The sequence below is a fragment of the Hordeum vulgare genome, chromosome 4H (assembly GCF_904849725.1).
Source record: "Hordeum vulgare subsp. vulgare chromosome 4H, MorexV3_pseudomolecules_assembly, whole genome shotgun sequence".
Taxonomy (NCBI): Eukaryota; Viridiplantae; Streptophyta; class Magnoliopsida; order Poales; family Poaceae; genus Hordeum; species Hordeum vulgare.
Window position 1 is genome coordinate 586,125,158 of NC_058521.1, and position 15,281 is coordinate 586,140,438.

General features: G+C 48.6%; 1 protein-coding gene across 1 annotated transcript; it reads right to left on the bottom strand.

Annotated features, from left to right (window-relative positions):
* Positions 1–1,944: 1,944 nt before the first annotated feature.
* On the bottom strand, positions 1,945–10,531 carry LOC123449758. Its single transcript, XM_045127079.1, is given in 19 exon segments — positions 1,945–2,298; positions 2,406–2,596; positions 2,707–2,824; positions 4,271–4,689; positions 5,673–5,750; positions 5,752–5,787; positions 5,789–5,827; positions 6,308–6,394; positions 6,516–6,590; positions 6,706–6,745; positions 7,675–7,796; positions 8,013–8,138; positions 8,226–8,303; positions 8,753–8,834; positions 9,108–9,147; positions 9,460–9,653; positions 9,795–9,891; positions 10,245–10,435; positions 10,438–10,531. Coding segments are annotated over 19 exon segments (2,187 nt in total). The 5' UTR covers positions 10,517–10,531; the 3' UTR covers positions 1,945–2,203.
* Between the last annotated feature and the right edge of the window lie 4,750 nt (positions 10,532–15,281).

The window sequence follows — 15,281 nt, forward strand, 5'->3', positions numbered from 1 at the left end:
GTACATTTGAGGACGCGTCGCTCTCAGAGGAACTAGGAGTAATGATCTTCTGCCTGCTGCCTAGTTTGAAACCCTTTATAGGAGGTATTGTTGTAGCCATTCACCTGTTCACGCCATTCCTCCCACGAACTATAACTCAAGGAGACCTCCCTCACGAATTATAACTCAAGGAGACCTCCCTCTACACACCGCATACCACCTGATCTACCAATAGAAGAATATGACCAATAGAAGAATATGATTTGAACAAGCAAAATGGGAGAAGCAACAAAAGTTTAAAAGAGCACAAGCAAAACATAGCCAATGTAAGCATTAATGATTCATATACCCAAAAGCAACATCACAAGTTCTACTCAAGATATACTCCGAGGCTACATAGCAAGTACAATCACTACATACTCTTAAAATGGAGCTCTAATTAGACTCGTAGTCTGTGAAGCCGGTAAGCATGGAGTCGGCCCATGGGGTCACGCCGCCGACGGGATGGAGGAGGGCGCCTGCCGGTGGGGTTAGGCCGCCGACGGGGTGGAGGAGGGCGTCACACGATGAGGGGTGGGGGGCACCGGTCGGGGAGGGTGTCGGTCGGTGGAGGAGTCCGAGGTGTAGTCGGTGGAACCAGTGATCGAGGAGTCGGAGCACGTGGAGGCATCCCCCATAGTGGATGACCAAGCGTCGTCGGGACTAATGGTCGATGGACTCAATGGCACCGGGTCATCACTATCCTTACGCGGTGGGGACTTGCTCTCCTTACACACTGGGGACTTGCGGTCCTTATGCGATAGGGCCTTGCGGTCCTTGGTGTGCTTCTCCTTGACCTCAGGGTCAACCCTAATGGAAGTTGCGTCGTCGGAGGAAGCCATAGCCGTGAAATCGAGTGTTGGTGTTAACACCTTGCATCACACAATTAAAAATAACATAAGAATCAAACATCAAATATTACTTGTAAGTAAAAGTTGATTCTCGGTGCACACTTTGTCACGGGTATTTCGACTTTCGGTGATGGTCAAGCTAGGCGAGTCCATCGTGCGTGACAAATGTATATCACACGACAAACTTGCGTAGATTGACCACCATCGACAAAAAGTCGATTTTCTTCCTCCAAGAACAACTCCCATCGACACTCTCTCACTCTCTCACGTATATATGGTGGACACTCTCTCTGGTGGTGGTATATATGGTGGACACTCTCTCACAGGTATTTTGACTTCCGATGATGGTCAAGTTGGGCGAGTCCATCGTCCGTGAGAAATGCATATCACAAGAAGAACTCGCCCAAGTCGACCGCCATTGACAAAAGTCGATTTTCTTCCTCCAATAATAAATTTTATCGACTGTCGATGATGGTTGCTCTTCCTCTGCTCCTCCTGCTTTACAAAGATCACAGAGGAGGAACAGAGGAAGAGCGCCCCCCCCCCCCCCCCCTATACGACAACAATCGGTATCACTCCTCTAAAAACATCATTTATCCGTCAAATCAATATATAAAAACTATTACAAAATTACTAGTTACAAACTACTATGAATAACACTACATAAATCAACTACAGAAAATAATACATTCATCCATGGCACCCATATAGCATTCATCTTTATCACACATCTATGGGACTGCCTTGGTCCCATAGATTGCCGTATGCCGACATCTTTTACTGTCGTATAAGATGGAAGGAGCAAAAAAAAAAACTGACTAGTATGACAAATTGAAGTTCGGTAATGGATTCGTTTCTCATCACCACCTAAGTTGATTCCTCCTTCCACATCATTCAGGAACTATCATTGGCAGACTTAGTCAAGCTTGAAGATAAGATTGTGATGTATGGGGTCTTGTGGTTATGTTTACATGTCGTTGTCCAAATGAAGAGATTAGGGGACAGCATTAGTAGTCGCCTTGTAACAAAGGTCGTCGTACACAAGTTTGATTGGTATCCTACCATTTTGAAGCTGTTTACTCTTGTAACGTTTTATTGCGATTGCCCAATCTAATGAGTACTACAATTCATTTCCAGACGCAAACCTTACACATGTCATTGCTTTATTCAGGCAGCTAGTGCCACTCATTCTCTAGAAAGATAGTCAAAACGAAAAGCTCGACAAACCGGTCATCGGAATTTCAAGTTACAACAACAACAATCACATCGATCGACAAATTGATCTTGAGTTTTCTTCAAGACGTATACACCAGCTAGAGTCGGAGTCTTCGGTATCAAAGGAAGCATACCAAGATCAACACCATGTGGAAGGAGATGGCAGATATCCTCCACACGGACCCCGCGAACACCGACCTCGAAGATCCTCCTTCTGCAATACCAAAAAGATGTTAGAGACACGTTTCATCGCCGTCTCAGATCGATAAACTCGGCCGCTCAGGGCCTCAAGAGGTCTGCAAGTTTACAGGTTGCACTTACTCTCGCATGCTGGTGCTGTCTGGTTTTTGAAAAGAGTGGTCTGTATGCTGAACGAAGAGCCGTTGGAATAACCACTGTAAGCGCACATCGTCGAGTCGCAACCGGCGCCGCTTGTGTCCCCAAGCTTGAGCCCTCCGTTGCACGGTGGCACTGCTGGGCATCCCTTTTTTCCTTGCAGTGTGCAATCTAGCCTGGTAGTCACATGGAAAAGAATTAAAGACATGGTTATTCTCAATTTCTCATAGCCACTGCTTGAGAAACATCTCAAGAGATATGGAAGCAGGGGAGCTCGGTTCCATACTGGAAGGTGTTTGAACTGCAGCTGCACTGGATGCAGTCCTGCGCGGTGAGCGCGTAGGTGCCGTTCGGGAGGCGCAGATTATGATCAGCCGAGTTGTTGCTGATTGATGAGCTGCAAACTGAGTATACAATAAAATTCGGCAAGCAGTTAATACCAGATTCAAAACACCATTTGGTATATGCGGCATTTTCTATGAACAAAATCAAATACTAGTCAAAAGAATCCATCTATAATCTTCAAAAAAGCGTGAGCACTGAGAAGTCCAGTCAGAGTCAAATTGTGGATTGGTCGTATGTTCATAGTTGAGACCAAAAAGTCAGACAGTTTGGCCCAGAGACAGCAACAGCTAACAACCAATTAAACAAGTCCAAGCAGGGCATCAATCAATTGAAGCTTCAAAGCTTATTTTCTTCAACATATTTCACCACAGACGCAATTTTTTCTGGACAATTAATTGGTTGCACTTTATTAGGTTTCTGCCCTGGGCACGAAGGATGGGCATATAGCGACGTATCTAAAAGCTTCCAAGCTAAGAGTGGAGGCATGAGGTCTCAATCTCTCTGAACAACTGAAACATGCGCATCAACCTCATCTTGTTCAGCTCACCTAGTCATCGTTGAATATTTCGAATAAAGCTCCACACAAGTTGATTGAAGAGGTCTAGAAGGTACTTAACCTCTCATATTTGTACAAATAAAATCACTGAATCCAAGAAATATACTACTACAGCTAGCTTCTTGCAATAATTCATCAGAAGCGCACTCTGGCTTATCATTTTTAATCAGAACCAACACTTCACTTCCATCGGGCAAATTAAACAAGGAAGCATATCTAATTTTCAGTTTCCTCAGTCCCAGGTCATGCATGTGGCCGTCCATAATGAACTCATTAGTTTATCCTAACTTGCATTCTGGCAGACTGTCAGCAGCAGTCAACTGAAAAGCTTCAACACAAACTTGGTAGCAGTACCTTAGAGTTCATAACTCACGGTAATGCAAGAATAGTCCTAGTTAAACTCTTTTAAATTAAATTAATTACTACATGTATTCATTGAAAGGAACGCAACGGAAAACATATCTGAATTGAATTCTCGATTAGTAACTAGCATCCCGCAAAAAAAAATTCAAATTTGAATTGCATTCTAGGTTGTTTTTTAGTCGGAATTCTAACAGTGAGTCAGTAACAGCTAAGCTCCATGGGGCAAATTAAAGAAAGCAGCTGAACCAAATTTTCCCCAGTTTCCCCAATCCCAGGCTACCAGCTGGCTCTGCATGTGGTTGACTATAATTAGTTTATCCTATTGTAATCCTGATTTGCACTCTTCCTTGGTACTACCACTAGTGTACTGGCAAGTTAAATCTGAGTTGAGAACCTACTTCTCTGTAAGATACCAATTAAGAAGTTCAGAATTCACAAGATTGCAAGAACAATTATAGTGCAGTTAGATGTTTATTCTTCAATTAATAAACTGCATGTATTAATTAAACTACAACGGAGTGTACTTGTATGTGTAACATGAAGATTGAAGAAGAAAGAAGAGAGCACGAGTAAGTAATTTAGGTACCAGGGAGCGGGACATCAAGGACCTGGTCCTTCTTGAGGGACTTGGGGTCGGCGATATTGTTGAGCTTGAGCAGCGTGTCCTCGGTGACGCCGAAGGTGGCGGCGATGCCGGAGGTGGTCTCGCCGCCGTTGACGATGTGGGCGAGGTGGAACACGTCGGCGCCGCCGACCGGGTCGCAGCTGCAGGGCAGCGGGATCCAGAGCTTCTGGCCGACGTTGATGAGGTTGACGTCGGCGATCTTGTTGGCGGTGGCGATCTCCTGGTAGGTGACGACGGCGTCGAAGGAGTCGCGGGCGATGGCGTAGAGCCCGTCCTGCGGCTGCACGGTGTAGACGGGCGCGTGGTCCGACTGGCCGACGCCGTTACCGGCGCAGAGGCAGGTGAAGGGGATGACGACGGTGGCCATGGCGGCGACGCGCCTCTTGGGGGAGGTGGCGAGCGGGAGGCGGTTGGCGCCGAGGAGGCCGGCGAGGGTGGTGGTGTTGAAGCGGGCGAGGAGGGCGCCGTAGGTGGTGGCGTTGGGCACGCGGTAGCCGATGGCGGAGTTGCAGGTGGTGCCCCGCGGCGCAGCGCAGGTGAAGTTGGCCGCCGTGGCCGTGGCGGCGAGGTGGAGGAGGAAGAGGAGGACGGCGGCCGGCGCGGCTGGCCGGGCGGGCGGCATGGCGGGAGCGAGCTAGGGGGGGAGAGAGCGTGGGAATGTGACTGAGGCGTTTGACTGCGGCGTTGACGCGGGTGGAGGAGGATGAGACGATGAGGCAGCTCTGCTCACCGGAGGCCCGGCTTAAATGGTCGTATATGCGTTGTGTGGGACCCTGCCGCCATTTATTCGTTTTTGGCTCGAGATGGAAGACACACCCTCCCTCCGGCTTAGCCGACATGTGATGAAGCGCATGGATAAAACCATGCATATATGCTACTCTACTTTATAAACCTCTAAAATGCCATGTACGTACAAAGTCGAGCCAGGAGACATACATGCACTGGTTTTTGTAAGTTGGAGTCTGGGAATCTTGTAAAGTTGCAACCAATTCAGAAAGAAGGGGGAAGAAAAACCCGGTAAAGAAGCTAATTCAGAGAAGTAATACAGTACTCCCTTCGTTTTAAAATAAGTGTCTTAAGCTTAGTACAAATTTATACTAGAGGTAGTATAAAGTTAAGACAGTTATTTTGGGACAGAGGAGTACAATTTTAGCTCAGTGAAAAGAAGACATGATATAGACGCCAGCATGTGCATCTTTCCATGGATACGCACGTACGTAGATGATGATGATTCCGTTGAACAACACAAGAAAAGGTTGTTGTGCGGCGTAGCGTTCCACAGAGGCACAGGGGCTGCGGCGACCGAAACGCGTGCGGTGTGAGTGACTATCAAGCCAGGAGGAGCTGGAATTCCACGGCTAACCGTCTCGAGTAGTAGAAAAACAGGTCAATGCGGTGTGGACTTCCAAGTTTGAACGGCGGGCTGGCGGCCAAGACCAGCTAGCTGGGTGCGACCATTTCCAACGGCAACCCCCTGAGCTCGACGTCTCCACGCCGGACGCCAATGCCGTCTCCCGTCTGCATCAACCAGAGCCACGTCCAACCCGCAAGCACCGTTTTTCTACTACATACATTTCTCCCTTCTCGCCGGGACAACGACTCCGACGCGCCACCCTAGTCCGGCAAGTCCGACCACACCGCACCTCTACAAACAGATTTCGAGCACACGACGGCGCAATTCAACCGCGAGTCGGGTCGATTATTTCGCCTAGATTGTCTGTCAGAAAGAAAAACAAGTGTTCGATAGAACCGACGGAATATGCTAGTAGAACATGAAGTCGAGAGCCACGGGAAGGAAAAGATCTAACCAATGAACCAATGAAAGCCAGATTGCGTTCCTTTTCTACAAAGAATGGATGGTGGGTGCAAAACGGGAGCCTGAACCCTACTCCTGCGACGGGATGGATGCTACTGCAAACTCACTCCATGGGCGAAGGCGGCATGCCGGGCGGCTCCTCCGTGCGCGGGGGCGACGAGCTGAAGTCGATGGTTGGGAACACCCCTGGTGGCCTCTCCACCGGCTGTATCGACAGCAGCTGCGACGAGTCCCCGACGACGTCCGCCCACCCGTAGTGAGGGTCCGCCCTGGTATATGGTGAAATGCCCAAGTCTATGAGATCCAACACGTTCAGGATAATTGTAGTACTGATCGTATCAGAAAATTGCTCTAGAGCCGGAAATAAGCTTCTGGGGTGAAGAATCTTACTCGTAGTATGTCTCCTCCTCGACAACTAAATCCCAGCTCTCGCCGGTTGTGCTCTTCCCGTACTTATGAACTTTCCTGAAATACGAGACAAATACGTAGTTCACTGGTTATCCACTGATAGTACCATAGTACATACTAGAACGATTTCAGTACAGATCTTAGTAAAACCGTCGTGACGGACGGCACATACCCATTACCGAAGTGCTCTTCTCCCCAAGTCCTTGACCAGCCTGAAAGTTTCAAACCAGATAAGTAGCTGACTATGAAGATTACGCTATACATGTTGAGCATCCAACTTCTAAGAATGAGATTCTGCATATACTGCATGCACCTTACACAGAAAGGTACCATTTCAATTAGTTTAGAGTATTAAAGGATCTCAGTCGTTGGTAATGCATCACCCAATCGCCACAAACTAGCTAGGTAGTGCTATTTCTGATGTGGACAGAACTTTTTGGACAGCAACAAAAGACGCTACAAACAAGTGTGTGGGCACTAACGCTGTTGAACGTGTGCTTCAGTAGACAGCTAGTAGCATCTTAGCTAGTTGGACACGATGACATATGCGGCTACGAATGACATTTTTAGGAACTAACTGGTGAATAGTTAACAACTACCATTGAATACAATTTATTTAGCAAAAAATAACATTAATCAAAATTCATAAAGAAGCTACATGTTGGTTTTAGCCTAGCTACTTTGTGTAGAATGGTCTGTTTCTTTGCGGTTGGGTTGGCCAACTTTCAGGATTGCACGTAATGTTTTTAATCAATCAATGCAACAAGCACAGTGCTTTGCATTTCGTGGAAGTTTGTAAAAAATCGGTTGGTACAGGAATGTTCAGGGAATATCTTTCTATCACCATTAAGGTACTGAGCCCAGCGCCAGCCTGTAGGTCAAAGGGAATCACAAATGGCTATCATGCATGATTAGCAAAAAAACAAATAGGGTGGGGTTCCTGTTGTAGGTCTGTTCACAACAAACCTTTGTAATTTATTGAAGATATAGGTAAAAAATAATAAGGCACATTGTTATGACCCCATACCCAGGATATGTATATGTCAATATTATTAAGTTAATGACTAGCATCTAGCAGAGTACATTGTTACCAGCAAAATGCGTATTGTGCATATATGTTATCAATGGTGGCGAAACTTACGGTCACCGCCAGGAGAAGCATGCCATGTCTCCCCTTGTCGTGAACCAATTCCGGCAAAGAATTTCTCTTCCCATTTATCTCCCCATCTCGTGCCTAAATCTGTCTCTGCCCACTTGTCTGTCCTGTAAGACCATCCGTGGCATTGCAACAGTTGTCAATCTCCATTGGAGAGGGAGGGCAAATTGGTAAATACAGTATGGTAACCTAAGGCCCAATGGCAAAATTTACAGTGTAATACTGATAAACCACTGAATACATATAGTCGGATTACTCAGTAATACAGGTAGGAAGGTTCTTACTTCTTACATAGTAAGAAAATTGAAGCTCAAGAAGCTCACCATTTCAATACAGAGCCACGACCATCGTAATGTTCACCCCACCTCTCCCACCAGGACTGCTCATTTAACCTTCCATATTTATGCGCACCTTTTTCGGTCCAGCCCTTGGCATCATATTTCTCCCACCTTGGAGAAAAAAAATTAACAGTTCAAATAAGTAATCTGCAGCACACTTGTAACCAAACCTAAACAAAAACACGATGCAACTCTCACCATTTTTCATACCACCCAGCATTTTCTATCCCTGATTTAGCTTGCTTCTCTGCGCTCTTCTCGAGTCTTGCAAGATTGCTGTGTTACACAATTTAAAGATTTACACCATGATATAGCCTTACGGGCTGCAAATTCATATTTTTCATATAATAGGGTTATTACTTATTTTCCATTTTCTTCGCATAGATAGTACTGTAATAAATGCTACAAATACTACGCCAAAAGTGAGTACATATTACAGCGACTAGCCCTTTGTCCACTAGCAGGTGCTATCCGAACTGAAGATTGGAAGTATAGTGGATAGGAGGAAAAAACCGAGATTGCGATTCTAGGAAGAATATCAGTAATATACTATGAGATATACCACATGGTCAGGAAATCATGATCCCATCTGTCTTTTGTGGATCATCAAGGAACAACAAGGAATGTTGCAGTTACAATTTTAGTCAGATAGTTAGATATCAAATGGTTTCCTTTTATTCACTGAACGAGGAATGATATACGAAATTGCAACTCAACTAATTCACCTCCATTCATCTTGGTGCAGAACTTCTTTCCACTTCTCCCACCAAGAGTCACCCTCAGCATTCTTCCCAGATTTCTCAGCTCCTAACATGTTAAAATTGCATTGAGAGGTCAAGAAATAATGACCAAAATATATAAAGGCTAAAATTATTGCCGATGAACACAAATAAATTTCTGTACTACTTACTACTCCCTCCGTCCCATATTATAAGAACGTTTTGACTCTACACTCTTATATTATGAGACGGAGGGAGTAGTTACTATCCCATCACATCAATTAAATCCTTGTGTTTAACAATGGAGTCAGAAAGACCATGTATCACCAGAATTTTGAAGTTATAAAGAGTAATTGCATACCTAGCTCTTTGTATCCAGTCCAGTCACTTTTCTCCCACCACTGCCACATAAAATAAACACATAGAGATTAGTTACATAAAAGATCGATGGACATGGTAACGGAACTCATAAACTCCTAAGGACTAGCTAAACACTTATCGGTGATCAAAAAAATGATTGGCCATATGTGATATTACACGCATACTTGATCAACAACCTTTTGAAACAAAAAATATTTTTCACTCGAATGAAACACCTATTTCAAGCACAAATGTAGACCTAGCAGTTAAGGGAAAGAAAAGGCAAGAACATACAGTGATGAAAACCAGGACGCGGTCTATCAGAATAAGTAAAGCAGCAGCAAGAAACATACAGTCTCTTTCCATTCAGTGGTACCATCATGAGTCTGTCCACCCATCCTAGCCCAGCGGCAACGGTACCCGTTCTCCCCGAGATCTTCGCCGCTCTCCCTGTACCAGGTGCTTCCATCTTCGCTGGTACCGGACTCCTTGACCGCTTCATCCAGCAGGTTGATCCCCCACTCCTTCTCACTAGCAATACCAGTGTCTATAAGGCAGGTGCCAAAGAAACACACGCATTTCCTTAGCACCGCAGAATAACTACAAGTTGGGGCATTTTCACTTTGCAGCACACATCTGGGAATCATTCTTTGTTCAAATATTTAAAGTGTCAGCAAAAGAAACCCACCTCTCTTGGGCGGGGTGTCGCGGGACTGGGGGGCCGGCCCCCTGGGCGTGCACCGTGGATAGAAATGGTGCTGCTTGGGCTGCCTTCTAGAACTATACTAGTGAACAAAAGAGAATCGTGTATCAGAGGATAGATCTCATCCCTGAACAAATAGTAGTAGTTATATTCGGCAGCAGCTCAAACATATGCATTATAGTAGTAGTAGTAGTGTATGATATGAATGTGAAGCTTCTGCCTACAGCATTGGCACGTTATTAAACTTTATAAACAAATACACACTTGTTGGAATAATAAACAAAGAAAATGCTGATGATTGTTGCCGGTGGCGAATGTGAGGGCAGACATAACTGGTAAGCGTATCTATCTACCCATGATATGTAGATGTAAAAGAGGGAAAACAATGTGTATGATAAATCCTAGATGCGCAGTGGCGAGTGGCCGCGCACGTACCGAGAGGAAGGGAACGACGGGGGCGAGGGCGTGGCGGTGAGGCCGACGCGGCGGCGTCCCCTGGCGGCGGACGCGGGCTTGCTCCCGTCGGCGGCGGACGCCTTGGAGAGCAGCAGGAGGAGCCTCCGCGGCGGCGCGGGCTCCGGGCGGGCGTAGCAGCAGCAGCGGCAGCGGATCGCGCGCGCGGGGCGCGGCCATGGGCCCAACGCGCCCGGCCGAGCCGCGCGCGCATCGAAGGGCGGCGGCACGAGCCCGCCGGAGCAGACGGCCATCTCGTCACGCCGCGGGCCGGCGTGAGCGGGGGTGTGGGTGGGGCGGTCAGTGGCGGGAGCGGGGGGGCGGGGGGGCTTTGTAGGGGCGCATCTCCCTCCCCGGCCGCCCACCAGAGAGAGAGAGAGCGACTGGCGGTGGCGCGTGGCGGATTCGCTCACGGGGATGGCGAGTCTCCTTGTTTCTTTTTTGTTTATCCGTGGGAGATCCTGGCGGAGTGAGATGTCATGGGTGGGTGGCAGTGGGGGGTGTGTGTGCGTGTGCGGCTGGAGGGAGACGAAGGAGGGAGGGAAGGGGCCCCGCTCGTCGGCGTCGGTCTCTGTCTATCAGATCGGCGCCTACGGCTCCGGTACAAGTGCGATGCGATGTTCTCGGATGGGGGTGGGGGTGGGGGTTGCCGTCTGCCTGCACTCGTGAGCCCATCGTGTCACCCGGAGACGCGCGTCTGAGGACGCGCCTGGCAAAAGAACGAAAAATGACTCAACTGAGTTCCTTATATCATTTTTATACGTCTGGACTGTTCACAAACTTTTATATATATAAAAAGAAAATATGAAAGTATCTGATAGAAAACTATCACATTAGGGTTGTCATCCCACTAAACTATCACTTTAAAAAAAATGACTCATATCTACCGAATTTTTTTAATTTTGTAACGAAAAACTACCAAATCGTGTTGATGATCGTTTTAGCCACTTTAATCCTTTCCTGGCATTGCTGGTCCATATGGCAGGCTGACGCGAGCCCTAAAGGCTAATGGCGCCCTACTGGCGGTCGTTAGTGCCACAATCGAGCTCTGTCGTCGCTTGCTCCTCTGCTGCCACCTACGACGCCACTGCTGCCCGTCTGTGCCGGCGGAAAGGACGAGACCCGTGACGCCGCTGTTGCCCGTCTGCGCCGTCGACAAGGACAAGACCCACGACACCGTCGCTGCCCGTCTGCGCCGCCGGCAAGGACGAGAACTGCGACGCCGTTGTTGCCCGTCTGCTGGGTGGCGAAGGAGCACGTCTTGGGCGACGACGAAGCAAGCAATTTGGTGGTGTAGGTCTTGGGCGGCGAAGGAGCACGCGGGCAACGGAGCTCAGTCGGGGCACTAAGGGCCACTGGTATCGCGTCTTTAGCCGTTAGGGCTCGCGTCGGCCCACCATGCGGGCGAGCAATGCCAGGAAAACGATTAAAATGGCTAAAACGATCATCAACATGACTTGATAGTTTTTTGTCACAAAATTAGAAATTTTCGGTAGTTATCAGTCACTTTTTAAAAAGTGGTAGTTCAGTGGGACGGTAAATTTAATGTGATAGTTTTTTTTTTCAAATACTTAGGATATGAGGGTTTGCGGTCAGGTTGGATCAATTCATCATGTAGGACGTGACCCACTCCAGACCATCTTTTTATTTATTTATTTATTTTTCTTTTTCTTTTTCTCCGTCAATCACGTGCAGATAAGCAGATACATGATAAAGAAAATAAAATATATGGCTGCACGGACTGATAAATAGGAAACATGAGTAATTACTGTCCGGACATGTCCGCAGACGTTTAGGTGATCATATTTTCTAGGTCCGTGTGTAGATGCTCTTATTCATTTTGATCCGTTTTAGTCTGCATATAAAATTTGTCTAAAGTCAATCTCGTATAATTTGAGCAGCCTTATAAAAAAATACTAACATTTACAATGTGAAATCAATATCATTAGGTGTGTCATGACTTTAATTTTCGTATAGTATAAGTTCAGCATTGCAGATGTTGATATTGTTTCCGTATAAATATGATGAAACTTTACGAGGGGTACGAGTTAGTACGACTCAGCGACGAAATGGTCCACATGGGTGGGGGTGGTGGCGCCCTGGCCTGATACGAGCTGAGCACATGATCGTTGCCAACCTGCCACCTGGTTAGCAGTAGCACATGTGCCATGTGGCTATGTGAGTTCGGCCGTTACATCGTTGCGTGCTGGTGTATGGGCTGTACCTTGTAGCAGGAAGACACGCTGAGATACGTTCGTTCATCGCTCTGCATTTTTTTTTAAACGCGGTCCTTAGGCTGATTAAAAAAGATCGAAGAGAGTTGTTCGGTTAATAATCGAAAAACCGGTTAAAACCGTCACAATGCGTCCGTCACAACAAGACACACAGGGCGACCTGGCAACCTACACAAGAACGCACACACGCTATCAACGGGAAGAGCTCCGTCGAGATTGTACTCCGGCGTCATCATCATCACGCCTCCGCGAGGACGACTCCGACTTCATCATCGACGACCAACGATGTAGCCTCCACCGCAGACGAGTGTAGATGTCTGCGTCGGACAACACCAAACAGTCCACCACACGTGTCAGCGAACAGGCAGTTTCAACTCAGCCGACGAGCATTGTAGGATAAAAAGCACTGGACGTGCGCCGAGCCAGGGCCAGAACCGACCACCCGTCTTCACGTAATCGTCGCCGCAAGGTTCCTCCTCAAACAGCTCCGACTTAAGAGGACAAGAGAGGCACGATGACCCCTCGAACACGCCGGATGAGACCGACTACCAGAGCCCAGCAGCAAATCCTACTCCGCTTGAAGGGGCCATCGTTGTCACACAAGAAGCTGCGCAGATCAACCACATTGTCGGACAAGCCCCCTCCGACCGCAATGTCGCGAGCGTCTAGCCCGTGGAGAGTGCAAACGAGATCCAAAGCTCTTCAAGACGACGCCCTCAAGGAGGAAGCGACGATGCCGACGCGGTCGTTCGACCCAACCGGGGCTAAGGTTTTCATCCGAAGAACTGGATTCGAGGGTGTGTAGGAAGAGAACTCCTCAACGGTGCCTCCAAGAAGGTGAGACAACATCCACAGTCGCTGACACCGCCGGCCGACAAACTCTTGCCCGGCAAGCTTTCATGCGGAGCACCTCCCAACACCACAACCCCACGCACAGCACCTTCGCTAGCACGCATTCCTCCCACCAAGCCATCATGCCATGGCCACACAGGAGCCGCCATCATGACCTGCGCTGCATGTCGGCTAAGATAGCCGTCGTGCCCAGGCGTGCGCCTCGTCAGATCCACGCCATCCAGTGCCTGGGAGCACCGTCGTGCCGCCCCAAGACGCCCCGCAGACGAAGCATCCGCCACCACCTCTGTGAAGATGGGCCAGCCACCACCATCTTTGCGGAGACAGACCAACCACCACCCCTCCGTCGTCGACGGGTCACCCGCCGCTGCCTGACCCCGAGCACGGCCTCCAGATCCAGCACGGCGCGTCGCCCCTCCTCGGGCGAAGGAAAGGACGCGAGGAGAAAGCGTCCGGCCGCCACCTTCACCGGTGGCGCCCTCGGGTGGCGGCTAGGCTGGCGGGAGGGACGGGCCGAACCCGGCGGCGTGCTGGGGGTTCCCCCGAGTCGCCAGAGAAGGGGCGACGCGGGGGGAGGATAAGGTTGTGTTTTTTTCGACGGCTCTGCATAGTTGTGTCTTATAGAAATGCAAAATAGAAAATGGCACGGACATGGCATGGTGAAATGCGCCCGTCTATGCTATCTCAATGTTTAAAAAAGCGAAAACCGTAAGCAAAACGTAAGGCCACAACTTAAAGCACTTAAGGGTTTTTTGAAATTGACTAGAATTTGATAGATTTTGAATAATATACATAAAAAAATAGAAAACATGATCGGTGCCACGGGCCGTGATGATGCGCCTCCTGCTTGTGCCATTCCGGCACCAGAGGAAGGAGCTTCCTACCTCGTCGTCGTTGTGCCGCCACGACAGGCACCCAATGACGCCATCTCCGACAGCTTCGGACGCCCGAGGAGATGTTTTGCGGCGAAGCTGGATAGGGGAAAGGGACACAAACCCTAAAACGACCCGGAACCGACATATATATCAAAATAGCGGGCGATTTATGAGCATTTTAGCGGACCTGCTTGGCTCGCATTTGTGGGTCATCCAATAAAACGGTCGAAAAAACGCACTTCATCGTTGTTATAACTTATATACGTGATAGGTAAAGAAATGATGGTCGACTCCTGTCCTCCGTAGTGCCCTAGTGAAAGGAAAGGAAAAACACGGCGCCCGCGCGCTCGACCCAAAGCCGGATCAGACCTCTGCATGCAATGGTTACGTGGAAAGCCCGGCCCCGCCGGATCCACGTCACCGGCCGCAACGGCGGAGCATCGGGGACGTGGTAGCATGTGGCGCGGAGAGGTGTTGACGCAGCTCGTGGCTCAGGTTCCGGGAGCGGCTGGCTGACTGGTTTCCTCGTGGCCGTTCAGTTCAGTCGACCCGGCGCGGCGCAACTTGTTGGGCGGGCGCCTCCTTTCGATCGCCTACAGCCTTGGCTTGGCTTGGATTGGATAGGCCTACGGTACAATGGATCGTGGACGATGACGCATCCTGCATGTGCTCTGCCAGTGGATAAGCTAAGCATCTGCTGCTGCCGTGCGAAAAGCGGCCCCGTCTTTCCGCAGAAAAACGATCTCCTGCTCCTGATTCTAGCCACAAATTTCAGTTATTATTGGTTTTGGCTCCTGCCCTTTGCGTGTCTGGCCGGACTGGGGTGCTTTTGTGCAGAATGTATCGGCAGGGACAGGGAAAAAAGGAGCTCAGAAAACCACCTTACAAAAATGACAGTTTCATTTAAGCTGATAATTATTTTGAAACGGGTTATGAAACTATAATGATAGCACAGCGAGTACCCGTCATCAACGCATCAAGGGGAGCAGAGCACGACCCCCAGGCCCCTCTCAGCCGCGGGAAATGCCAAACTACAACACCCCTACCGGATTCAGTTT